The sequence below is a fragment of the Mauremys mutica genome, chromosome 3 (assembly GCF_020497125.1).
Source record: "Mauremys mutica isolate MM-2020 ecotype Southern chromosome 3, ASM2049712v1, whole genome shotgun sequence".
In the NCBI taxonomy this organism is placed as follows: Eukaryota; Metazoa; Chordata; order Testudines; family Geoemydidae; genus Mauremys; species Mauremys mutica.
In genome coordinates this window covers 174,801,542-174,827,717 of record NC_059074.1, presented here as the reverse complement: position 1 = coordinate 174,827,717, position 26,176 = coordinate 174,801,542, and the positions used below count along the sequence as shown (strand labels likewise).

The 26,176-nt window shown below is 42.1% G+C and overlaps 1 protein-coding gene across 3 annotated transcripts in view; it reads left to right on the top strand.

Moving 5' to 3' along the window:
* Positions 1–26,176, top strand: part of SRBD1 (S1 RNA binding domain 1) — a 257,032-nt gene that overhangs the window by 70,469 nt on the left and 160,387 nt on the right. For all 3 annotated transcript variants that reach the window (XM_045011858.1, XM_045011857.1, XR_006578521.1), the window contains exons 12-16: positions 9,613–9,716; positions 17,094–17,201; positions 24,272–24,429; positions 24,722–24,812; positions 25,901–26,008. In XM_045011858.1, the coding sequence (XP_044867793.1) occupies positions 9,613–9,716; positions 17,094–17,201; positions 24,272–24,429; positions 24,722–24,812; positions 25,901–26,008 (569 nt within the window). The remainder of the gene's footprint in view (positions 1–9,612; positions 9,717–17,093; positions 17,202–24,271; positions 24,430–24,721; positions 24,813–25,900; positions 26,009–26,176) is intronic.

Here is a 26,176-nt window from a genome sequence, read left to right as displayed (position 1 = left end):
CCGAACTTTTGAAGGGACGCCCGAGGACGGCGTACCAGTTGTTTCCCAGGATCCTTTTCCACCTTTTTACAACTGCCTCTCCCATTTTCTCCCTGCGTGGACCCAACTAACATCGGATCGTTGGGTCCTGCGCACGGTAGAATTGGGATACCACCTCCAGTTTATTTCGCCGCCCTCCTCTAATCCCCCATCCTCGTCCCTCTTCAGGGTCCCCTCTCACGAGCAATTCCTCTTGCAAGAGGTACGGACGCTCCTTACCATGGGAGCTACAGAGGAGGTACCGAAAGACTCGAGGGGCAAGGGATTTTATTCCCGCTATTTCCTAATCCCCAAGGCGAAGGGAGGTCTGAGACCTATCCTAGACCTGCGAGGACTCAACAAATTCATGATAAAGTTGAAGTTCCGCATGGTATCCCTGGGGACCATCATCCCGTCTTTGGATCCCGGAGACTGGTATGCCGCCCTCGATATGAAGGACGCGTATTTTCACATCGCTATTTACCCACCACACAGACGGTACCTCCGTTTTGTGGTCAACCATCAACATTTTCAATTTACGGTCCTTCCGTTTGGCCTCTCTACAGCCCCACGAGTATTCACAAAATGCATGGCTGTAGTCGCCGTCTCCCTCTGTCGTCGTCAGGTACACGTCTTCCCGTATCTCAACGATTAGCTCATTCGAGGGACCTCCGAGACCCAAGTTACCTGTCATGTGGGCATCGTCAAGGACCTATTCAGGCGATTAGGCCTGATGATCAATATAGAGAAATCCACTCTGGTTCCCACACAGAGAATGGACTTCATTGGGGCCATCCTGGACTCCAATCTCGCCAGAGCCTGCTTACCACAGCCTCAGTTTCAGGCGATGGAATCAATTATCCAAGGCCTACAAAACTTTCCGACAACTTCGGCTTGCACTTGTCTCGGCCTCCTAGGGCACATGGCTGCCTGCACGTTCGTGACCAAACACGCCAGACTACGCCTCCGTCCCCTTCAAACTTGGCTCACCTCGGTATACCAACCGGGCAGAGACAGCATAGACACGATCCTCACGATCCCCCCGAGCATCCTAGGCTCCCTGGCCTGGTGGCTGATGCCCACCCTGGTCTGTGCAGGGATGCCATTCCACCCGCCTCAACCTTCAATGGCCCTGACCATGGACGCGTCACCTCTGGGTTGGGGTGCCCACCTCGAGGATCTCCGCACTCAAGGCCTTTGGTCAGCTCAAGAACTGACCTTGCACATCAATGTGCGGGAGCTGAGGGCAGTCCGCCTCGCGTGCCAGGCGTTTCGAGAGCATATACAAGGCCGTTGTGTCTCAGTGTTCACAGACAACACAACGGCCATGTTTTACATAAACAAGCAGGGCGGAGCACGTTCCTCCCTCCTTTGTCAGGAAGCTATCCAGCTCTGGGACTTTTGCATAGCCCACTCGATCGACCTGGTAGCGTCTTTTCTCCCAGGGGTTTGGAACACTCTGGCGGATCACCTCAGCAGATCCTTCCTGTCTCATGAGTGGTCGATTCATCCGGACGTTATCCATTCTGTTTTCCGGAAGCGGGGTTCTCCCCGCATAGACCTCTTCGCCTCCCGCGAGAACAGGAAATGCCATGTGTTCTGCTCCTTCCAGGGACTCTCACCGGGCTCCCTCTCAGACACATTTCTGATACCGTGGACGAGCCATCTACTTTACACCTTTCCACCGTTCCCGCTGGTTCACAGGGCCCTGCTCAAGCTCCGCAGAGACAGAGCCCACCTGATCATGATCGCTCCAGCATGGCTGAGGCAACACTGGTACACCATGTTGCTCGACCTGTCGGTGGCCAACCCAGTCCCCCTATCTCTTTGGCCGGATCTCATAACTCAGGACCACGGCAGACTTCACTACCCAGACCTGCAGTCTCTTCACCTCACAGCATGGTTGCTGCATGGTTAAGCCAGTCCGAGTTACGCTGCTCTGCCTCGGTACAGCAAGTACTCCTGGGTAGTAGGAAACCCTCCACTAGGTTAACATATCTGGCCAAGTGGAGGCGTTTCTCCTGCTGGTGCGATCAGCGTAACGTTGTTCCCACCAAGGTACCAGTTCCTACCATCTTGGACTACCTCTGGTCCTTAAAACAACACGGCCTAGCGGTTTCATCAATAAAGGTGCACTTGGTGGCCATCTCTGCCTTCCACCCAGGGGAGCGCGGCTGTTCGGTCTTCTCTCACCCCATGGTTTCGAGGTTCCTCAAGGGCTTGGAGCGTTTATACCCACAGGTCCGCCGCCCCGCCCCAACCTGGGATCTCAATCTAGTTCTAGCCAAATTTATGGCTGCTCCCTTCGAGCCGCTAGCAACCTGCTCGCTGCTGTACCTATCCTGGAAGACAACGTTCCTCGTAGCCATTACATCGGCAAGACGAGTCTCCGAACTTCGGGCTCTCACTGTGGACTCCCCATATACAGTGTTTCACAAGGACAAGGTACAGCTGTGACCACATCCGGCCTTCCTCCCTAAAGTGGTATCGGCCTTTCATATCAATCAAGATATCTTCCTTCCGGTCTTCTTCCCGAAGCCACACTCATCACTCCGGGAGCAGCAACTGCACTCCCTAGATGTCCGTAGGGCTCTCGCCTTTTATATCGATTGAACAAAGCCCTTTCGTAAAACACCCTAACTCTTCGTTGCGGTGGCAGATCGAATGAAGGGCCTACCTGTCTCCTCCCAGAGGATTTCATCTTGGGTGACGTCGTGCATCCGTACCTGCTATGACTTGGCTCACGTTCCAATGAGCCACCTCACTGCCCATTCTACTAGGGCTCAGGCTTCATCTGCTGCCTTCCTCGCTCATGTACCCATCCAGGAGATATGTCGTGCAGCTACCTGGTCCTCAGTTCACACCTTTGCGTCACATTACGCATTGGTACAACAGTCCAGAGATGACGCAGCATTTGGCTCAGCAGTTCTACATTCTGCGGCATCTCACTCCGACCCCACCACCTAGGTAAGGCTTGGGAGTCACCTAACTGGAATGGATATGAGCAAGCACTCGAAGAAGAAAAGACGGTTACTCACCTTTGTAACTGTTGTTCTTCGAGATGTGTTGCTCATATCCATTCCAAACCCGCCCTCCTTCCCTTCTGTCGGAGTAGCCGGCAAGAAGGAACTGAAGGGCCGTTGGGTCGGCAGGGGTATATATTCACCGCCATAACGGCGCCACTCCAGAGGGTGACCCGGCCGACCCACCGAGTGTTGCTAGGGTAAAAATCTTCCGACGAACGTGCACGCAGTGCGCGCACACCTAATTGGAATGGATATGAGCAACACATCTCGAAGAACAACAGTTACAAAGGTGAGTAACCGTCTTTTTTTTGTTTTTTCACCTAGTATTTTATTTCTCTTTCAACTTGGCCCTCGATTTCTGAAAATCTTAGTCATTCCTCACCCTGAATTTATTTCCTACCCAATCCTTGCAACCCTGAAAGCTATGTGGTCACACTTTCACTTGTGGTGCTCTGGATTAGAACTCTCCTTCCTTCCTAAACAGTGCAAGTCATTTCCTCTTTAAATAACTTCTTTTCTCCCGTACCTGTTATGACTTTCAGTAAAGAATGTTGTGATCTTCCATATTAAGGAGGCCATATAAAATATGCACTGAAGAGAGAAGAGGGGATTCAAAGAAATCCTCTTTTTCAGTCCATTGTTTTTTAAGAAGCATGTCTGTAAGTGATGTGGAGAACTTGGAAACTTTAGGAAGAATCTGTGAAATAAATAAAAAAAAATTCCCTACATAAAAATTACACTGAGAATGCTAAGCATTCAAGTTAGGCAATACTCAGAGTTAAAGTTCTATGAACAACCTTAATTCTGCCATTCAGAATCATGTATGTAAAAGTACAGAGTAAGTTGTTCTTATTCTAGATTTGTAGTGTGAGTAACACAGTACAGTAAAAGCTGTGTTATTTGGTACTTTACCATCCAGAAAGCTCTATAAACCAGCATTTCTGATCTTCATTGAAAGTCCGGTTTATAGTCCAGTTGGCACGGGCCTGGCAGACTCCCTATCTGGCTCTGCATGGCTCCCCGGAAGCGGCAACATGTCCCTGCTGCTCCTAGGCGGAAGAACGGCCACCAGGAGTTTGGAGTATGGGACGGGGGTGCGGGGCTGGAGGTTGGGGCATGGGAGGGGGTGCCGGATCCGGGTGGCACTCACCTCTGGTAGCTCCCCGCAAGCAGCGAACCTGTCTTTGCTGCTCCTAGGCAGAGGTGTGGCTAAGCGGCTCTGCGCACTGCCCCTGCCTTCCCTGAGTGCTGGCTCCACATCTCCTATTTGCTGGGAACCGCAGCCAATGGGAGCTGCGTGTGCAGCACCTGTGGGTGGAGGCAGCGCGCAGAGCCGCTTAGCCATGCCTCTGCCTAGGAGCAGCAGGGACAAGGCTGCTTGTGGGGAGCCACCCGAGGTGAGTGCCACCCAGATCTGGCACCCTACATCCACTCCCACGGCCTAGCCCCAGCCCCCTGCCCCGAGTCCCCTCCCACACCAAAACTCCCTCCCAGAGTCAGAACTCTGCACCCCCCTCCTGTGCCCCAATACCCAGCCCCGCACCCCCTTTTGCACCCAAACTCCCTCTCTCTTAGTTAACTGGAATTTTCACTTACTGGTGCCCCCCCTATTGTCCCAGCATGCTGGATAAAAAAGCTTTTACTGTACTAGTGAAAACTTTAATTGCATCTAAGGAAGGATATGAACTGAACTGGGTAGAGAAAAAAAGATAATTCCTGGTTGCTGAATTAAAAAAAAAATTAAAATATAGGTCTTGAAAAATAACGACCCAATGTCAGCTTCGCTGTATGTGTAGCTTTACCTTTCCTGAGGGTGCCGCCTCTCTGGAAGATTTTGCTATACATTAAAGATGATAGTTATGCACCTTTTTTCTCTAAGGGTATGTCTATCTACACAACAACTAGACACCTGTGGCTGGTCCATGCCAGTTGACTCAGGCTCGCAGGGTTTGAGATGCGGAACTGTTTCATTGCAGTGTAGACTTCCGGACTCGGGCTGGAGCCTGAGCTCTGGGACTCGCCCACCTCGCACGGTCCTGGGCCCGGGCTTGAACCCGGAAGTCTACACAGCAATGAAACAACCACAAGTCTGAGTTCCCTGGCATGGGCCAGTCAAGGGTGTCTAGTTGCTGTGTAGACATACCCTAAGAGGAAAGAGGTCAACATATCCTGCCCTTCTTCTAGGATGCTAGCTGTTCAGGTAGGGGACTTATATATGTACAGGATTTAGCATATTTTAGTCACTGCCACAATATAAATAATAGAATGAACCTCCACCACAACATCTTGACATTGTCTGACTTGCTGTAAACATACTAGTGCTTATGCACTAGTCTCTTTCATTCTTCTTAGTGACAGAGGATGTGGAGAAAGCTAGTGTACTCAATGCTTTTTTTGCCTCTGTCTTCACAGACAAGGTCAGCTCCCAGACAGCTGCACTCTGCAGCACGGTATGGGGAGGAGGTGACCAGCTCTCTGTGGAGAAAGAAGTAGTTCGGGACTATTTAGAAAAGCTGGACGAGCACAAGTCCATGGGGCCGGATGCGCTGCATCCGAGGGTGCTAAAGGAGTTGGCCGATGAGATTGCAGAACCATTGGCCATTATCTTTGAAAAATCATGGCGATCGGGGGCAGTCCCGGATGACTGGAAAAAAGCTAATGTAGTGCCCATCTTTAAAAAAGGGAAGAAGGAAGATCCAGGGAACTACAGGCCAGTCAGTCTCACCTCAGTCCCTGGAAAAATCATGGAACAGGTCCTCAAGGAATCAATCCTGAACCATTTAAAGGAGGGGAAAGTGATCAGGAACAGTCAGCATGGATTCACCAAGGGCAAGTCATGCCTGACTAACCTAATTGCCTTCTATGACGAGATAACCGGCTCTGTGGATGAGGGGAAAGCAGTGGATGTACTATTTCTGGACTTTAGCAAAGCTTTTGATACAGTCTCCCACAGTATTCTTGCCAGCAAGTTAAAGAAGTATGGGCTGGATGAATGGACAGTAAGGTGGATAGAAAACTGGCTAGATGGTCGGGCTCAATGGGTAGTGATCAATGGTTCCATGTCTAGTTGGCAGCCGGTATCAAGTGGAGTGCCCCAAGGGTCGGTGCTGGGGCCGGTTTTATTCAATATCTTCATTAATGATCTGGAGGATGGTGTGGACTGCACCCTTAGCAAGTTTGCAGATGACACTAAACTGGGAGGAGTGGTTGATACGCTGGAGGGTAGGGCTAGGATACAGAGGGACCTAGACAAATTAGAGGATTGGGCCAAAAGAAATATGATGAGGTTCAACAAGGACAAGTGCAGAGTCCTGCACTTAGGACGGAAGAATCCCATGCACTGCTACAGACTAGGGACCGAATGGCTGGGCAGCAGTTCTGCAGAAAAGGACCTAGGGGTTACGGTGGACGAAAAGCTGAATATGAGTCAACAGTGTGCCCTTGTTGCCAAGAAGGCTAATGGCATTTTGGGTTGTATAAGTAGGGGCATTTCCAGCAGATCGAGGGATGTGATCATTCCCCTCTACTCAGCACTGGTGAGGCCTCATTTGGAGTCGTGTGTCCAGTTTTGGGCCCCACACTACGAGAAGGATGTGGATAAATTGGAGAGAGTCCAGCGGAGGGCAACAAAAATGATTAGGGGGTTGGAGCACATGACTTATGAGGAGAGGCTGAGGGAACTGGGATTGTTTAGTCTGCAGAAGAGAAGAATGAGGGGGGATTTGATAGCTGCTTTCAACTACCTGAAAGGGGGTTCCAAAGAGGATGGATCTAGACTGTTCTCAGTGGTAGAAGATGACAGAACAAGGAGTAATGGTCTCAAGTTGCAGAGGGGGAGGTTTAGGTTGGATATTAGGAAAAACTTTTTCACTAGTAGGGTGGTGAAGAACTGGAATGGGTTACCTAGGGAGGTAGTGGAATCTCCTTCCTTAGAGGTTTTTAAGGTCAGGCTTGACAAAGCCCTGGCTGGGATGATTTAGTTGGGTTTGGTCCTGCTTTGAAAAGGGGGTTGAACTAGATGACCTCCTGAGGTCCCTTCCAACCCTGAGAATCTATGATTCTATGATTCTTTTCTATACCGTGTGGCAGGAAGACATAATTGGGTGTGTGGCAGGGGAGGCGGAGAGTGATATGTAAAATACCATGTTTTAGGCATAATAGCTTCAATACCATTTAAAATGTGTGATTCAAAAGTAGGATGACCAGATGTCCCATTTTTATAGGGAGAGTCCCGTTTCTTGGGACTTTTTCTTATATAGGCGCCTATTACCCCTCACCCCCGTCCCGTTTTTTCACAGTTGCTATTTGGTCACCCTATTCAAAAGAGATATTTAAAGTTACTGAAAGATATAAATGGAATATATTAATTCAAGACTGTTGCTGCTTATTTTAAGGCTCTCTGATAAATATGTAATCAGGAAGTTCTGTGAAATAATACACAAGATGTTATGCATTCAGTAGCTAGAACTAAGTGTGATTTATCTCTTTGTGTCACTGGATTAAATCACTGCTCCTGTTTTGTTTTTTAGAAGATATTTTTTTCGTTATTAGTCTATGATAGTGTAACTCCTATCCATTGGATCTATTCCAGTCTGTTAATACAGACACAATTTAGGGTTGGAGAAAAATGTATGGTAGCTTATGTTCATTGTGGCTGTTTGTGGAATCTGCCGCCAAAAGTGTACATGACATGGGGAAATGGGCTAACTGCTTGCCATATTTAATTGAGGCCCTTTTCAATTTATATTTTTTTCTGTAGACACTCATCATTTAGAACAGACTAAATTGAGTGTTACATTTTAAGTTTGGTAAAAACATTTGCTAGTGAGAGAGAACTCTTTTTGCTAAGTTCCAACTCAGAGCATTTTTACTGCCTAGTTATAAGCTCTTGTAAATAAAGTGTTTTAATTAAACACTGACCCTTAATAATAATGTTGTGAATGGTGACACTATAATTCTATATCAGATATGTTGTTTGTCCTGAACATCATTTTGATTTCACTTTAGCTTGACATTAACTTTGTCTTTTTATATATATATATAAAATTGGAATAAACATGAAAGTATTTGATTTGTTAAAAATGTGTCTTTCTAATCTCTGCATGAAAACGTTTGCTTTGGCAGTCAAGGTACCCGATGCTATAATATTTCACATACAATTTTTATTATTAGCTTTGTTGTTCAATGATATGTCAGGCCTGGTATGTCACAAGCACAGTAAAGCTGAGGAATATAAATTGGTACTATGTCCTGGAGTCATTTTAAACCATTGTATTTAACATATGTGACATGTCTGAATTAGCTAGTGATTGAATTAAAGTTCATGATTGACACAGAATGCTCTGTTGTGACAGTGTTTATGGCCTGTAATATACAGCAACATGTGCAGCAATATAGGAATGTCAACTTTTAACAGCTTTTTTTAATGGAATCTACATGTCTAATGTTTAAGGAATCTGTGTTGGTGGAGTTTAACTTAGAGGAAAAAAAGGAAATAAAACTGAAGTATAAAAACCAGTGTTCTCTTCTATGCAGTTGCATGCAAATTACATGCTTTACATTTATTAAATCCCTTATTCTGAGATTGCATTGTCTATAAGATACCAATATAGGACTTGATCCAAATAGAAAAGGCTCCCATTGACTTAAATGGGATTTAGCCTTGGTTTATAGTGACAAACTTCCAGTAATTACCTCTTGAATTGTGACCCCAGATTTGCATCTTAGTCACAGATGCCCATAAAAAACCCAGAATGTGTATTGAAATAGATTTTTTTCTTTCCAGACCTGCTAGTTCATTAGTGTAAGTGCTGCATTTGTGCACAGATTCTTTCTCTTGTGAGCATAGATGATTGTGTCTTCGATATGTGCAGTGATTTAAAGGCTGGTATATTAATATTAATTTGAAAATGAGGTCCAAAATGTTTTAAGGTTTCCTAGGGATGAGTAATGAAAAGTTCAACTTTTACAAATTAAACTGATTATCTTTCTTGTCACATATTCTGCTACAAACTGACTGATTTTAATTTGGGTTGTTGTCAGGACAAATAAGGAAACCAGGAGATAAATGTAGCTCTGTCTCTTCTGTAGTCTCCTGTTTTGATTTGAATCACTTTCCATTTCGTTTAGTGAAAGTTTGAACTGGGGTTGTACAAGGGCAACACCTCAGTGGATCAATCAGTGAATTAACAACTGGCTAATTTCCTGTTTTGATTTTATATATATATATATATATATATATGAGTGTGTCTCTATATATAATATATGTATACATACATGTACATATGTGTGTATATATATATAAAAGAGAAACTGGATTCTCAAAATGAAATTGGGATTCTTTACTCTGGGGAAACAATATACTGTATTCTGCTATGACGTGATTTTATCTAAGTTACATTTTGGATGTTATTTGTACAAACCAATACTTTGTGAACTGTTTTACTATATAGGCAGCATGACTTGCTCCAGAATGTCAAGCAAATGTGTATACAAATGTTGACTTGATAAGTTTATCTTTTGGGTATTTTGTGTGTCATCTGTCTTTGCCATTTATGTTTGCACTCAGATTCTGGCCATTAACCGAGGGGAAAATCTGAAGATCCTGACAGTGAAGGTCAATGTTCCTGACGGGGTGAAGAATGAATTCTGTAGGTGGTGTGTCAATGAAAGGTCTGTGTGTGTGTGTATATATATGTATATATATTCTTACTGAAATCATATTTTTCTATAAACAGCTGCATACTAAAATGCACCTCACGTGTCTTGTTACATTAAGAAAATAGTTGAAACAAATGTTTAACTTATTAGATGAGTTTAAATTTGTGAACAGCTAGATCTCATTCTGTATTACCACCTACTGCAGGCTTATTATTATTTTGAGGAGGAGGATGTTTTTGGAAGTATCTTGAGAATTCTGGCAGCATTCTTTAAGCATCTAAAATTCTAAAATATTTGAAGGTTTACTTTGTAATGCATTCTGAAATTTTTACAGTATGCCCTTTGTACAGGGACATGTGATAGAAGAACATTTAGGATAAAATATTAGTATATTTTGAAGCTCTGAAACATCTGGCACCAGCCACTATGAAAAGATACTATATAGGTTTAGATGGACCATTGGTCTGACCTACTATGGCTTTTCTTAGTTACATTCATAAGTATTGATTATACTGTCTAAAATAGTCTATCTTCATTCATTAAAAACCTTGTGCTAAAAATATGAAAAAACATTCTTATTTCTAATGAAAAGTACACTTTTTAAAATAAAGAAGGTGTAACTACTTCCAAGGCATTATATAATTTGATACTTTGGAATGTATTCTGTATACTTTCAGGAATGTCATTTATTGATATTATTTCTTAAATATTATTTTTAATTACCCAAAAACCTAAATATGATCTGTTTCCCCATAGTTCCCATCACAGATGTCCTGACAACTGACTGTGTGCTGTTTATGTAGGCTAGTGGTTAAAGCATTGAATTGGGAGTCCGGACTCAGGTTCTATTTCCATTTCTTACTGAGTCTCTGTATGACTTCAGGCATGTCACTTTCTTAAGATAACTTGTCTGTTGTGAGGCTTGTGTAACGTTTGCCAAATGCTTTGAGAATCTATGGTGAAAGATGTGCTCTAAGTCCTAGTTATAGTAATATTTTCTCCAGTGCTTTGCTATTTCTAGGTCTTGGTCCCTTCCCTTCCCAGCTTCCTTCCCTTCAGTGTCAACTGCAGCCCAGCCATCTGCTTTGCAAAGTTATATTCTCCTGACCTTATTTGTTTATCTTGCTTGCATACACAAAATACCGGAGCTGGGGTTTTCCAAGGATCCAAAGGGTGTTAGGCACCCAATTCCCATTGTGAAGGATCCTTGGAAATCCTGACCTTGATGTGTAAAATTTAGTTAATGTGAAATTGTGCACAGACAGGAAGAAAGACCTTGCTAATGGCTGAATACATAAAGAGGATAACATACTATGATATGAAATTTAAATTATACACCACAGAAAGTGTATGAGTGATTAAAAGTGGTTTCCTCTAGTAGTATAGTGTTTCTTAATGGTAAGGTCCTTGGGCTTTTCAGAGCTGTCATGATTCTTGATCACAGTTAAAAATCTATTTTAGTTCTTATAGACGCTACAGACTAAACTGTTTCCCACTGTAGTAGGTGAAAACATTGTCTATGGCAGAGGTCCCCAAACTGTGGGGCATACCCCAGGCCAGCCCCCACATGGGGTGGGGAGAGAGCGCCTCCCAGATCCGCTCCTGGCCCCTGCCCGGGGATCCACTGCCGGCCCTGAGCCCTAGATCCTGGCTGCCAGCCTCAGCTCTGCCCCTGCTCTCAGCTGTGGCTCCAGCCTCGGCCCCCTTAGCCCTGTCCGCATCCTCCCCACCCAGAGCTGCGTCACTGCTCCCAGAGTGCAGGGGGTAGACAGATAAGGGAGAGTGCGAGGTAAAAAGTTTGGTCTAAAGTGTAGGAAGGAAATATCTGTAACAGTCTTAAAAAGCTGCATCTACAGTAGAATTCATCAACAGCATGAGTCACTGTCAGTGGAACAGTTTGTGCTGCTACAGGAATGACAATTTAAAATGTAAATTTAGATATTTTTGTCAGTCTTACAGTGCTAAGAGAAATAATGACCTCAGAAATCGAATGTTCGACTCAAGAGTCAATATATGATCTTGCTTAGGTTTTTCTAATTAAGGGCCAAATTATTTTGTCTCAAACAAAAAAATTCCATAGGAGACAATTCCAGTAGATCTTGATGCATGAAAATCTATGCTAGATTCTACGCTTTCCCACTGGATCCCAGAGTGTACATCTGATCACCAGAAGAGTTTCCTAATGTTACTGAACATGGATGCTGCTCCACCCTGGGCCAGCCATCTTCAGTTACTCTGATGATGTTGGCACAATGGTCTGAACAGGAGGATGAGAATAAATACACGCAGGGCTGGCTCCAGGCACCAGCTCAGCAAGCAGGTGCTTGGGCTGGCCAAGGGGAAAGGGCGGCATGTCGGGCTCTTCAGCGGCAATTCGGCGGCGGGTCCCTCAGTCCTTCTCGGAGGGAAGGATGTGCCGCCGAATTGCCGCCATAGAAGAAAGCGGCATGGTGGAGCTGTCGCCGATCAGAATCGTGGCTTTTTTTTTTCCTTCTCCCCCTCTCCCTCCACGCCGCTTGTGGCAGCAAAAACCCTGGAGCCGGCCCTGAATACACTCCCTGGTACCCCACATTCTAAATTTGACAGGTTGATCTTAGCTTCTCATTCATCTCATGTACAAATGGAATACTATGTAGCTTACTGTATTAGACCCAGACCTGGGTCTTTTTGGACTGCTCTGAGGTAGGGATTCCAATGTATACAGTGCACCAAGTCTACTTTTGTGATTTGCAGCCCAGTCAGTATTCTTTGTGCCACCTCTCTTCATCCCATATAATTGATTTGTGAACATTGGAGGCAGTCCTCTTGGATGACACTATTACAAAAGATTTTTTCCCCTATTATCAGTTGTTTCATCTGCAGTAACTGAAATTCATCAGCAATTCACATAAGGATATCTCTCATTTCTTACCCAGTGCTTTAAATACTGTATATCTTTGGGGACAGATTTTAGATGCTGCTTTAACTTTTTGTCACTTTGCTAACATTTATACAAAGGAGACTGTCATATAATATACAGTAGAACCTTAATTTTATGAACATCAGTCTAATGGTACGCCCATAACTTGAATACGGCGTACAGATGTGGTCTCCTCATCTCAAAAAAGATATACCGACATTAGAAAAGGTTCAGAGAAGGGAAACTAAAATGATTAGGGGTTTGGAACGGGTCCCATATGAGGAGAGATTAAAGAGGCTAGAACTTTTCAGCTTGGAAAAGAGGAGACTAATTGGGGATATGATAGAGGTATATAAAATCTTGAGTGGTGTGGAGAAAGTGAATAAGGAAAAATTATTTACTTGTTCCTATAATATAAGAACTAGGGGCCACCAAATGAAATTAATGGGCAGCAGGTTTAAAACAAATAAAAGGAAGTTCTTTACACAGTGCACAGTCAACCTTTGGAACTCCTTGCCTGAGGAGGTTGTGAAGGCTAGAACTATAACAGGGTTTAAAAGAGAACTGGATAAATTCATGGAGGTTAAGTCCATTAATGGCTATTAGCCAGGATGGGTAAGGAATGGTGTCCCTAGCCTCTGTTTGTCAGAGGGTGGAGATCACTTGATCTTTACTTGTTAGGTTCACTCCCTCTGGGGCACCTGGCATTGGCCACTGTTGGTAGACAGGATACTGGGCTGGATGGACCTTTGGTCTGACCCAGTATGGCCATTCTTATGTTCTTATGAGTGACCAGTTATATGAACCATTTTTTCTTACAGAAAACAAATGAAAAAGAAATCACATAACAAAAGTGAAAGTAAATGAAAAACAAGCTGATGTCTTATCCCATTCTGATGCCTTCAGGGCACTAGGAATTGCTTTGCAGTGGTTTGAAGGACAAGAAGAGAACAATGCAGTGCACCATTCTGCAATTTATGCATCATATCTACTGTAATGTTGCGATGTTGATTTTACAAACTCCTCAGTCCCCAGTCATTTTAATAGGGGTTCTACTGTAGTGTTATTCTGAGGTGGGTGACTGCAAATCCCAAAGCTTTTTTTCTTATTCTTGTGCCTCCTAGGATTTGAAGAGAGATGTCAGTGTCCTATATCCACAATTACCTACCTATTCACTTGCTTCTCATCACTGTAATATCTGAGTTCCTTCCAATTAGTTATGGAGAGAACATCCCAACACTCGTCTGAGATGAAATTTTACAGAAGGGGAACTAAAATACAGAGAGATTGAGCTATATGCCTAAACTTAAACAAGAAGCTGGTGGCGTAACCAAGACTAGAATCCAAATATCCAGAGAGCGGAAAGTGCCCTCTCCACAAGACAATGCTATCTCCTACCTGTTAAATTAGTAGTTAATACACTAACCTTTAATTTGTTCTCCTGAGGCAGTCTTCAGAGATAGCATGCCAGTGAGGGGAAAAGGGGAATTGGAGGGTGATAGGCTGAGCACCCACCCCTAGAACTGCCATTGTGGTTGGGCCAAATTCTAGAAAATGGCTGCTTAGGTTGAGCTGCCTCCTGCAGTACCCCGGACTCTGTATCTAACCCCCTCTTATGCAGCAGGACCATACTGATCACTGAGGAGGAGGATGGATTTGTACTGAAGTGTGATTAGATTTTCAGAAGTTACTCTGTAAAAATAGAATCACTTGGCTTGAGGGGAGAGTGGATTTTATTTTTTCCCTTCCTCTCAGGATGAAATTCTCAAATCCCACATAAGGCCAGAGTTATCATGCTTTAAATAGCTGTTTTTGTGGGTGACTTCCACCTTCCATGTATAATTATCTAAGTTCTCAGGAAAACAGATTATAGTGCTGCCTTTTTGACTTGGGGTCTAGAAAACCAGCTGTGTTCTTTTTGGTTCAGTCATCGTAACGAAGATTCCTCAGCTGAACTTCAACAATTCTCGTGATGATGAGTGTGCCCAAATAGAACCCAGCTCACTCTCCCATAGCTGTTATTTGCTATGCAGGCCCAACAGGAGTGCAGATATGTTTACCTTATTCCCTAGGGTAAGAAGATGCACTCAGAGAGAAGACCTGTTGAGTAAGAAGATGCTATTTTCATAACAACTTTCCTGACCATTGCCACACTTAAAGTATTTTAGAAATTAATTAAATATTCCAGAAAAAAACACTTCACTGAGTAGAGATTATTTAGGTTCAGATTATCTTTCAAGAGCTATCTAGAGGTACTTTAGCTCCATTCCAGTGTTAAACTTTGCTTCTCTCTCTCTCCCCACAAGTAATGGAACGTGTGTGTGGGTTAAAAAACATGCTATTTATTCACAGGCTGTTTATTGAATACGTCTTCTGGGTGTTTTTAGTTTCATGACGAATTGTAGAATATGGTTCTGTAGTATTTATAGGACTTCTCACTGAATATCACAAAAGCACTTTATTAGTCATACGTAGGTGGCATGCAGTCAGAAATATCTGCTGTGATGAGCTATTTGTGGATAAGAGATCTACTAATCAGCCTTAACAAGAGAGAGGGGGAACCTGATGTCTGCTGTCCAAATGCATTACTGTCTCCATCAGTATAGTCAGTTTTACCACCTGTACAAATTTCTGGTAATAGAATTGGGTAGCAACGAGAGCAAAGTAAACCCTGCGCCTGTTTTATGTGTATACCAAAAAATCCTCTCTGCAACAAAGTATAATAAAATTGTGGCCAAAAATTGTTACTACAATGTTAAGGTCATAAGGCTAAGCACTCAAAAGTAATGAAATGGTGAAACACGGTCCTCATGTAATCTTTAAATCCCCTTGTATATATGCATCAAGGTATGGTGTCTAATTAGATGATCACATACTACTACTCAAATATAAATACATAAGAAGAGAATCCATTTCAGGAGATAATTCCTTAAACAACTGAAAATTTGTCTGGGCTGTTTCAGAGAAGTTTAGGAGTCTGGATCTTTCTAAATTAGCTTTACATGTAAGAGCAGTACAGACAAGATTAATACTCTGTATCTTTTAAAAATTGGAATAATTTTCAACTGCACTTATGGCTGGACAGATTTTCAAATGGCCACAACTCTCTCATGTTGTTAACAACAGTTTTCTGATATGTACCCGAATGTTTCCAGATAGAGAGAGAGAGAGAGCAATAAATCCTGCCATGTCCCTCTTAGCTGCTCAGTGGACAACTTTAATTCTCTTGTCTGGTAGGTGATTGCATGGGTTCTTGCTAATAATGTTACTCAGAAAATAGCCTGGTGAGAACCAAAACTTTGGATCTAATCACACCTGAATTTTGGGGAAGCTTGAAATTCAGATCTGACTTCTGTGGCTTGGGTTGATGTCTTGTAGCAAATCTTAGCAGAGCCTTGTCTAGCCACACAGTTGCACCAGAGTAGAGAAGGTACAAGATGGGCATGGCTTAAAAAATTCTGGGAGATTATTTTTGAATGAGATTTTGCCAGTCTCTGGAATTTGGTGTATAATTTAAGCATACCAGTAACAGAACAAAAAGAAAATGCATGTACTGGGTACATGTTTGCTTTTTTGCTGTTCCAAAACAAATAGACTTTTCACTCATACAGATGTTAAGAAAATGTTTTAACTCAATTTTGTATTTGTTTTCCCTTAGCTGTCTGTAGTTCACCACTTCAACTTTTATATGACCTTCGTTGCCTTCCTTAACTAGCTGCCCTCTATTCACGTCCATAACTCAATAGTGGCCTCCGCAGGAAATGCTTTGTCACATTTGAGGCAGTGGGGAATTGTAAATGAGGTGCACATAATGGAAATGTAAAACTGATTTATTCATACATTTGGGATGAAGTTTGACTGGTTCTTTTTTATTTTCAGTCCAAGTGAGAGGGAAGTTTTAATTTATTTTTGTAGTATTTTCTTTAAAATGAAGACAGTCTGAAATACCAGTTCCCTAAAAGTCCATAGTCCCCTCACCTTTTCTGACAGTAAAGGCATGTGCCAAATTACAGTGCCTTCTTCAATTCATTATTGAGGGTGTAACTTTACAGCAGCATTGGTGCAGTAATACTGGCATTTACAGAACATTATGCTGAAGCAATACATAGTAAAGAATTGTTTTGGTCTTTATTTTTTCTCTCTCAAACTATGGAAGCGTCTTCTTTCTTATCTCGAGGGGATCTTCTATACTGAGGGTAGGACAAGAAATAATCAGCTTAGTTTGCAGCAAGGAATTTTAGGAACAACTTTCTAACTACAGTATAAGGATAGTTAGTCACTGGAACAGAGCGGTTTTTGAATCCCCGTTATTGAAGGTTTTTAAGGACAGATTAGACAAATGCCTGTCAGTTATGATTTAGGTATCCTTGTTCTGCCTCAGTGCAGGGAGGCTGGACTAAATGACCTCCTGAAGCTCATTCCAGCTCTACATTTATGAGTTGGTGTGGTGGAAGTGTTTAATGCTGCCCTTTTTTGGTTTTTTTGTACAGGTGGAGACCAAAACGCTATGCAAAACCAGAGTTAATGAAAATATTGCATAATTCGGTGGAAGATTCATATAAACGTCTCATTTATCCTCTCCTCTGTAGAGAATTCAGGTAAAGACTGCACTGTTTGTTTTCACAAAACCTATTACCATGTAGGATTTAATGTGTATCATTCAGCCAAGTAAAAATTAATAATGTTCAGTGTAGCCTGAAATAATCCAAAAAGAGATGAATTATCAATCTCAGTTCTCAAGATTCAGTTTTCAACTGCATTCAGGTTAGTGTAGGTAAACAAGTGGTCTATGCCAAAAGAGAACATTTTTGACTTGCATTATATTGTTTATACTACTAAGACCCACTTTATTGTGACATGCACTATCAGACATTTTTAATAATCTGTAATCTTAATTTTTTTTTAAATTGACATTTTATAGGCATTTTATTCCTATTAATTTTAATTGGAGAAGAAGTATTTAAAATGGTGAATAACTCAACTTCGGGAGGAAAAAAAGAACCCTATTTCATATGTTGGCTGTACTTTTCATAATATTTTTACCTAACAAATACAGTTTAGAGTTTATATTACAATACAATAAACACATCATTATCATCATCTTAACAATAAACCTTTGTCTCTGAAATTGTCCTAGACATCTGTTGTTTCCATTACACAATTGCCATTGCAATAATGCTGTCACTGACATTGTTCTGACTCCATTTCTCTTACCTGTCTGAAAGAAACTGACAAAGTAATTGCTCTTGCTGGAAGTGGCCCTTCTGTTTGTCATCTCCTCTGCATGATAAATATAGTAGTCATAATGTTGGTTTGATACCGTACTATGGGTATTTTGATGGCTCTGGAAAATAGTCTTATTTTCAGTGACACTGTAATAGCTGTGTCATGAGATGAAGTGTCACATGCAAGATATATAATACTGTGTAAATAAACAGAAAATTTAAAATTCAAAACTTAGTAGCATTTGAATCTGTTTTGCCATTAATGGGTGGGAGTTAACTACATAAGTAGACTCCAGTGTGACTGACTTAAGTCCCCGAAGTAGATCACTTCATAGTTAGGCTGCCATGTTGGGCTTAATTTGCATCATTCCTTGCTACAGAATCTAATGTGTGACTGGGGCCTTCTCTGGCCTTGGATTTTACACATTGGTGCAGCCTCTTGTGCAGATGGGGAAAGCCAGGATTTGCACTGGTACAGCTCCCCCTTGCTTAGAATCAGGATAAGCTGCACTGGTGCAGATTGTATCATATCTTGCCTTCCCCCGTGTACACTATGGGGTTGTGTCGCTGCAGCATCTGTGGTTGGCCACCTATATCTGTAATCAGGACACATGCCACAGCCCTGAATCCCCTCCTGTAACTCCAAACCCCTCATCCCTGGCCCCGCACCAGAGCCTGCACCCCCAGCTGGAGCCCTCACCCCTCCACACACACCCCTGCCCCAGACGGGAGCCCCCTCCCACACTCTGAACCCTTCAGCCCTATCCTCCAGCCTGGAACCCCCTCCTGCACCCCAAACCTCTCATCCCTGGCCCTACCTCAGAGCCCGCACCTCCAGCCGGAGCCTTCACCCCCGCTTGCACCCCAACCCACTGCCCCAACCCAGTGAAAATGAGCAAGTGAGCAAGGGTGGGGGAGAGCGAGCAACGGAGGGAGGGGTGATGGAGTGAGTGGGGGGTGGGGCTTCGTAGCAGGGGTGGGGCTTTGGGACAGGGGTTGGGGCAAGGCAAGGGTAACTGGTTTTTGGCAATCAGAAAGTTGGCAACCCTAACCAATGTAGACAAGGCCTGAGAGTTGGGATTTCTGGGGTCTGTTCCCAACTTCGACACTGATTCACTCTGTGACCTTGGGTGAATCATTTAACTTCTGTGTTTGTTTCCTCATCTGTAAAATGGGATTAATTGTACTCAAAGGGTTTCTTATGAGGTTTGGTTATATAGGGGCAAGTTGTAGTCTGAGATCCCACTTGACTCTCCTTATAGTGAATGGATGGCATGTGAAAGCATATCTGAAGGTTAAATTTGGCATTTAAAGATTTGTAAAGCGATACATGTAAAGCTTTAAAAGTGGACTTGTGAATTTGCTTGGTAACTGCAAGCTGGTATGACAGAATTTCACATATTCTATGATCGAGAGCTGAGGTGGGGAAAGGATTGAGGTATTTTCCCGAAAACATAATTGTCCACATTCACTTGTCTGTCTCTCCCTCCCACAACTCCCTAGACTACTTCTGGCTTCTGAGAGAGCGGGAAAGTATGTCCCTTTCCCCTCCTAGATACGGGAGGGCTTTTCCTTTAGCTTATCTCCCACTCTTCTTTGTAGGTGTAGGCAGGGGTGAGGTTGAGATGACACTAGATCCAGTTGTCAAGATCCAGCTGCACTTAAACTTTCATCTGAGCTGACCATGTTTTGTGGTGGGTTATAAGTCAGCCAGGCTTATAGAAGGTGTCATGGTCCATTCCTCCTCTTCACTTTCCCCTGAACCTCCTTCAAATTTGACTTCAAGTTAAGGTTGCTACAGTAAATATAACCCTTATACAAAATACATGACAAAAATATTGGTTAGTTGTGGTAACTACTCTATAACTCTAACAGTTAATACATTAGTAGGGCCCTACCAATTCACATGCAAAACGCATCCCGGACTGTGAAATCTGGTCCTCCCTCCCCCCCCCCCCCCCCGTGGTCTTTTGTGTGCTTACCCCATACGATACAGATTTCACGGGAGAGACCAGCGTTTTTCAAATTGGGGGTCCTTACCCAAAAGGGAGTTGCAGGGGGGTCATAGTATTGCCACCCTTACTTCTGTGCTGCTGCTGGCAGGGCACTGCCTTCAGAGCTGGGTGTGTGGCTTCTGCACTGCTGCCTTCAGCGCTGGGCAGCCAGAGAGTGGAGGCTGCTGACTGAGGGCCCAGCTCTGCAGGCAGTGTGTAGAAGTAAAAGTGGCAATACCGTACCATGCCATCCTTACTTCTGCGCTGCTGCTAGTGGCAGCTCTGCCTTCAGAGCTGAACTCCGGGGCCTGCAGCCGTCGCGCTCCAGCTGCCCAGCTCTGAAGGCAGCACCGCCACCAGCAGCAGCACAGAAGTAAGGGTAGCAGTACTGAAATGCTCCCCCCGCCCCATAACCTTGTTACCACCCCTCCCACACACAACTCCTTTTTGGGACAGGGCCCCTACAATTACAACACTGTGAAATTTCATATTTAAATAGTTGAAATCATGAAATTTACTATTTTAAATATCCTGTGGCTGTGAAATTGACCAAAATGGACCGTGAATTTGGTAGGGCCCTATACATTAGGTTAAGAATAATATTGATGTGAAAATCCACTTTGAGTTGCAAAAATAGCCATAACCCCAGATAAACATACAGGAATACATGTTTTTCACCAAACCAGCACCTTCAATGAAATCTTCATCAACAATTTATAATGTGAAGTTTGCTGCAAGAGTGGGTTAGTGCAATTTTTTGTTTTGCTTTTTTAAAATAAAACAAATCTACTCTGGATCAGATAAAGTCTGAGTTTAGGTCATAAGTGAAATAAGTGAAATACTTTGTTCCTGAGTGGATGTTTGTCCATATCTTACTGTTTGGGAAAATTTGGCATAATTGGCCGTTTCCAATTAGGAAAGGCCTGGAACTGGAATAATATGGGATGAGTGCTGAAACTGAACTCCTATGGGGAAGAATGTACGGCACCTGCCAATAGTATTCCTGGCTTAAGACAGTGAGCAATCACTTTCTCACTTTTGTGACCACATAACTCCTCTCCTTTTTTATCCTCTCTCTCTCCTCACCAGAAATTTTTCTTTGGAGTCTCGCACAGGGCTGCTAAAGTATTTTAAAACCTCCTTTTAGTGTTAACGTCTCCAACTTCTTTTTTATTAATAAGCGTTGGAGCAGAAAGTTTTGAAGAGTGTATTGAAACTTTTACTCCTAGTGATGAGGAGGACAGAACTTGCCAGCAAGACAATTACCTTATTTATTGTTTCATTTCCTGTCTTCTACGTTCCTTCCTGTCAGATACCATGATTGCTCAGACCTGGTATAATAATATCCAGCCATACTTTTGGCCATTCAGAATACGTTTTATTTTGTTGCAGTCCTGCATGGAATAATTTCATAGGGATTCAACACAAGTGATGAGATGAAGAAATATTTTTTAATTTAATTTAATTAATTTTTTAATACTTTCCTAATTTTCCATACTCTCTCAAAAAGCGTTGGAGCTCTTTCCCTCACTGTTCTTCATAGACATTTTTTTCCCTATACATCTCATTTCACATCTGAAGTTCCCACAGAAAATATTGCTTGTGCTTTGCATATGGAAGCTGGAGTTGGAAATGGAGTCCAAACTTTAGAACCCTTATCTTCCAGCTGTGACTCCAGATGTCAGTAGGCCAAGATTAGGATAATTGCCCATATTAAATACTTCTCTTGGCAATCTGATGACTGAATGCAATTTTGAGTTTCAAATGCAGAAGAAAATTAAAGGAATCTCCATAGTCTTTATATTTGTTGTTACTATAATCATCCTAGTAAATTTGAAATGATATGTTAAATCATTTGTTAAATTATTTTATTTTTTCATAAAATGGCAAATGAGAATATTTATTTTCAAAATAATGTTCTTATGTTTAAGAGGGATCTCCTCCTCCCCGAAACCTTATTAATAAGAATTACCAGAAATTAGAACACCACAAAGCTAGGTATTTTATCATTTTTGACGCAGACAGTGGTGCCCTGAGAACATAAAGGGAAAATAAATGTCAGGCTACCTGGGACAGTTTCATAAAGGATTAAATTACTATCCAAAATTTTAAATTGAGGGCCAGCACTTGGGGTGGTGGGTCATATCACTGATACACATGTTGAATGAGAAGCAGGTAGAGAGAAAAAGAAAGGTTTATATTTGAAATTTAAAGTACAGGATATTAAGTAATAGAAAGGACATACGTTATAGTCTCCACACACCTGGCACTTTCAGTACCATTTCCTGTTACTATAAAAGTTTCTTAAATCCAAGCCAACTTCAAACATGTTACCATAAAGTGTACAAAACTAATAACATGTGGCTAGGGGTAAATCCAGTTCCTGCACAGGTCCCCGTTGTAGTAGAACTGGTAGATTGAGCTGCATGTGGGGAGTGGATGTCCTGTGCGTGATATAGAACCCACTTTTTGGGGATAGAGGAAAGCCAGGGCCAGAGGATCTTCCTTTGTGCAGATTCTCCAGTCTTCACGTCCACACACCATGGCAGAGGCAGCAACTGCTTCTGTTGTTGGGTTCAGTGGCGGCTGCTACAACGCAGCCATTCTGCTACCTGGGGGTGATTCCTTCTTCTACTCAATGGAGACCAGAGCACAGTCTGCTATTGGTCTGTCTGCAATACTAGGGAATGCATGTAAATTTTGTGTACTTTTCATAATCTCCCTTTAGATAATATCTATGCTAATTTTGTGTTCTTCATTCAGAAACAATTCCAGAGGGATTTTCTTTCTTTTGCATGAAGGATGCCTTTCCATAGAAATGCTTTGCAAACAATGTGTGAAGGGAAACATGTGGGTGGTTATGTCTTTGAGTGTTGAAGGGACATCACCAACTTGTAATCTAATCTCTTTTTCAAAAATTGGAGTTAAAAGTAGTTTCACATTCTACATATGTTCACGAGTCCGGGTGCCAGTAGCTGTGGTTTTAGTCATATTTTCCTATCTTTTAAAAATGTCTTTTCTCCTCATAGTTGCTCTGTGTAAAGATGTTCACGAACTGGGAACAGACTGGCTCTTTGGGAAGCAATGGATCTGACTATGCATAAAATACTATCAAATGCACAAAATTAATTGATGTGTAAATGAGAATGTTTATATAGTTGCGTAGAGAAGAATAATTTAAGAATTATTTTCCCTAGTTTTTCATTTATGGTAATCTTACGTGTTGTTTCAGTGATACATTAATGTACAGGAAAGGGTTCCTTTTTGACTGACCAAAAAGACACACATTCCTGGGGGGAAAAGTGGGTAGTTTTAATGTTATATGCAGGCTTACAGTGTTAGTTACTATATGACTCATCATGACTTCCTTAATTATCCTCATAACCGATCACATTATACAGATGGTGCATGGATGTGTGCACATGCAAAGAGAGAGGAAACCACTGAATACTAAAGATTCATTTTGTTTAATAAACTTTTTTATTCTGTAATAAGTGTAAACAACTAAGACATTTTGTTGTTATCAGACATTCTCTTCTTGGCTGCTGTTGATATACAAGGCACATACTTTGCATACTTACACCTAGCAAAAATACACATTTGTCTCAGATAAATAAGGATATTTTAATAAATGGTGCTAAAGTTACAGAATTCATTCCTTGGTCTTCAGTGGCATATTTCTTTTTCCTGTCAAAGATCATGGAAGAGGAAAAAAAAATAGAGAACGTTTTGTATCTATGAATTTCTACTTTCCCTAATTCCACACAAGCAAATGTGGAAACACATCAACTACACTGTTATTATTTTGCATCTGAAATTGTTTATCGAGTCACCAGTTTCAAATACAGTTGTGAAATACCGTAACTCATAAACCAGACAGGCTATCTAATGAATTATAGTAATTTAGCAATTACAAATAGAAACGACTTATCAGGCTATCTAGTCCATTTCAAGCTTAGTGGCTTAAACTAATTCTGCTTGGTAGTAATTTTCTCAGTAACTAGGAAATTATCCCAGTCTCTGCAGGTTTACATTAGAAGCTGAATTCAGCGTAGATGTTTCTCAAGGCCGGTCTGATGAGAATCAGAATACCATTCCCCTGCAAGTAGAAACCCAGCTTTGAGTAGAGGCTGCTGTCTATTCAAAAATTTAATAGTGGATGTGTGAAAATAAGGCAGAAAGGAGTCTGTGCAGACTTTACACAACTTATGGGTAACTGTAACTGCAAGCCAGTTACTGATGCTACTTTCTTAGGACTACAACCAATTTTTCATATACTATTCCAGTTAAAGTAAAGGTACCAAAAACTCGAGATCCATAGTGCATAGTAGATGGTAACAAAGAAATAATCAGAAATGCTCCAAAAAGCACGTACTTTGAACCAACTAAAAAAATGTGTCTGAAAACTAACTGGAAAAAACCCCCTCTTTTTGCTTTCTATCCTCTAAGATCAAAGTTAACGTCTGATGCAGAGAAAGAATCTATAATGATGTTTGGAAGAAATCTTCGACAGTTGCTTCTGACGAGCCCTGTGAGAGGACGTACTTTGATGGGAGTTGATCCTGGGTACAAACATGGCTGCAAGCTGGCAATCATTTCACCAACCAGTAAGTTTAAATTCCAATTTTTTCCATCAGCTTTTAAAACACTGTTTAACTTTTGAAATTTACTGAATTACAGTAAAAGCTAGTTGTTATAGAATATACTTATGGAGGGTATCTATTTTCTGTTATGATATAGTCTTTCATGTTTGCATGTTACTTACCCTGCAAATTCCTTTAGTAGCATGGGATTAAATGTTTTTCTTGTGAATCAGCCCTTCACCTAGGTAGTTCATCAGGAAATACCGTCTGGATTTTTCTGTTTCTAACTGAATGGTTTTGCCTTTCCTCGTTCTAGGTCAGATACTCCATACTGATGTTGTCTACTTGCATTCTGGACAAGGATTCCGTGAAGCTGAAAAGATAAGGAGACTTCTTGTGCATTACAAGTATGATAATGAAGCTTTCATTAAAATATAAATAGGATAAATATCTACATTGTATCAAAATTGGATATGCCCAGAGATTCAGTGGAATTTCTCCTTTCATGGCTGACGGCTGAATGTTGCTCAATTTATGTTCATGTTTTAAAACATTGTATGTATTAGATGCTTATGAAATCAAGCAGTGAATATAGTTAGTTTACAAATTAGATGCTGTGGAAATGTATTTGCAAAGGTGTGCCAATTCATCTTATTCCTACTGTGCAACACCCATGTTAGTCTATTTTGGGAGCTTTTATGAACAGCTATTGTCACTTGTATTAAATTTTGGGATGGTTTTGGGTGGTGGGACGTTGTTCTCTGGGGATTAGGAGTTTGACGTTAAACACTCATGCATACCTGTTGATAGCCTGGGATTAATGTTAGCTCTGGCCCTTACTGTACTGTTTTTGAGGCAGTTCCATCCAGTGTTATTCCACTGAGTGAGCTTCCAAAGCGAGTTTTTCTTTATTTTAGCTTCTGTTTAATTGAATAGAAGCCATTTTGCATGGGGAAGGATTTTCCTGTCTGTGCAATAAAATGATTTAACATGAAGACTGCCAAGGAGAGTCATGAATGATGTACTACAGCCCTTGAGTTTCCTGTAGTTAGGAATTCTGTTCACGTCTATAAGAGAGAGGTGAAAATTATCACTCTCGCCGCTCACAACATCACAATGCATTCAAACCTTCAGACAGTCAGTCCCTTCCACCATGCATGCCTCAAGCCCTTGAAAAGTCTTACTGCTAGAGCCACTTAAAGGTTGTTTTGCTGTTGTACATGCAACTAAGGGGATGGAATTCTCCATTGCAGGGTACTAGCTACTTTGTAGCTACTGCAGCAAGACACACTTTTGTGTGTGTCGTGCAGCTTAACTCTTAGCTAATCAGCCTGGTTCATGCTGAGGTGCTGATGTCTACAGGGTTCTAAGATCTTCCTGTGTGTGGAAGTTGGCGGCATGTTCTTGTTGAGTACAGCTTTTACATAAAATGAAATTACTACACATCCCTAACTATGCAGGAAAACTGAATGTTTATCCTTTATCTCCTTTAAAGCTGCAGCACTGTTGTGATAGGCAACGGGACTGCCTGCAGGGAGACAGAAGCTTACTTTGCTGACTTAATTATGAAAAAGTACTTTGCACCACTGGATGTTGTATATTGGTAAGATTGCTTCCTTTGTTTGACATTTTGTTTTCCTCTTCAGCACATTTCAATTTCAGTAGGTGCTTTTAAATGTGTTTTTTTTTTTAAGGTAGTTCCTCTGCAGTCCTCACCATATTTTACTGGCCCACCCTTCTGGCCATAGAGAAGTGGTCTTGGCTCCCTTTG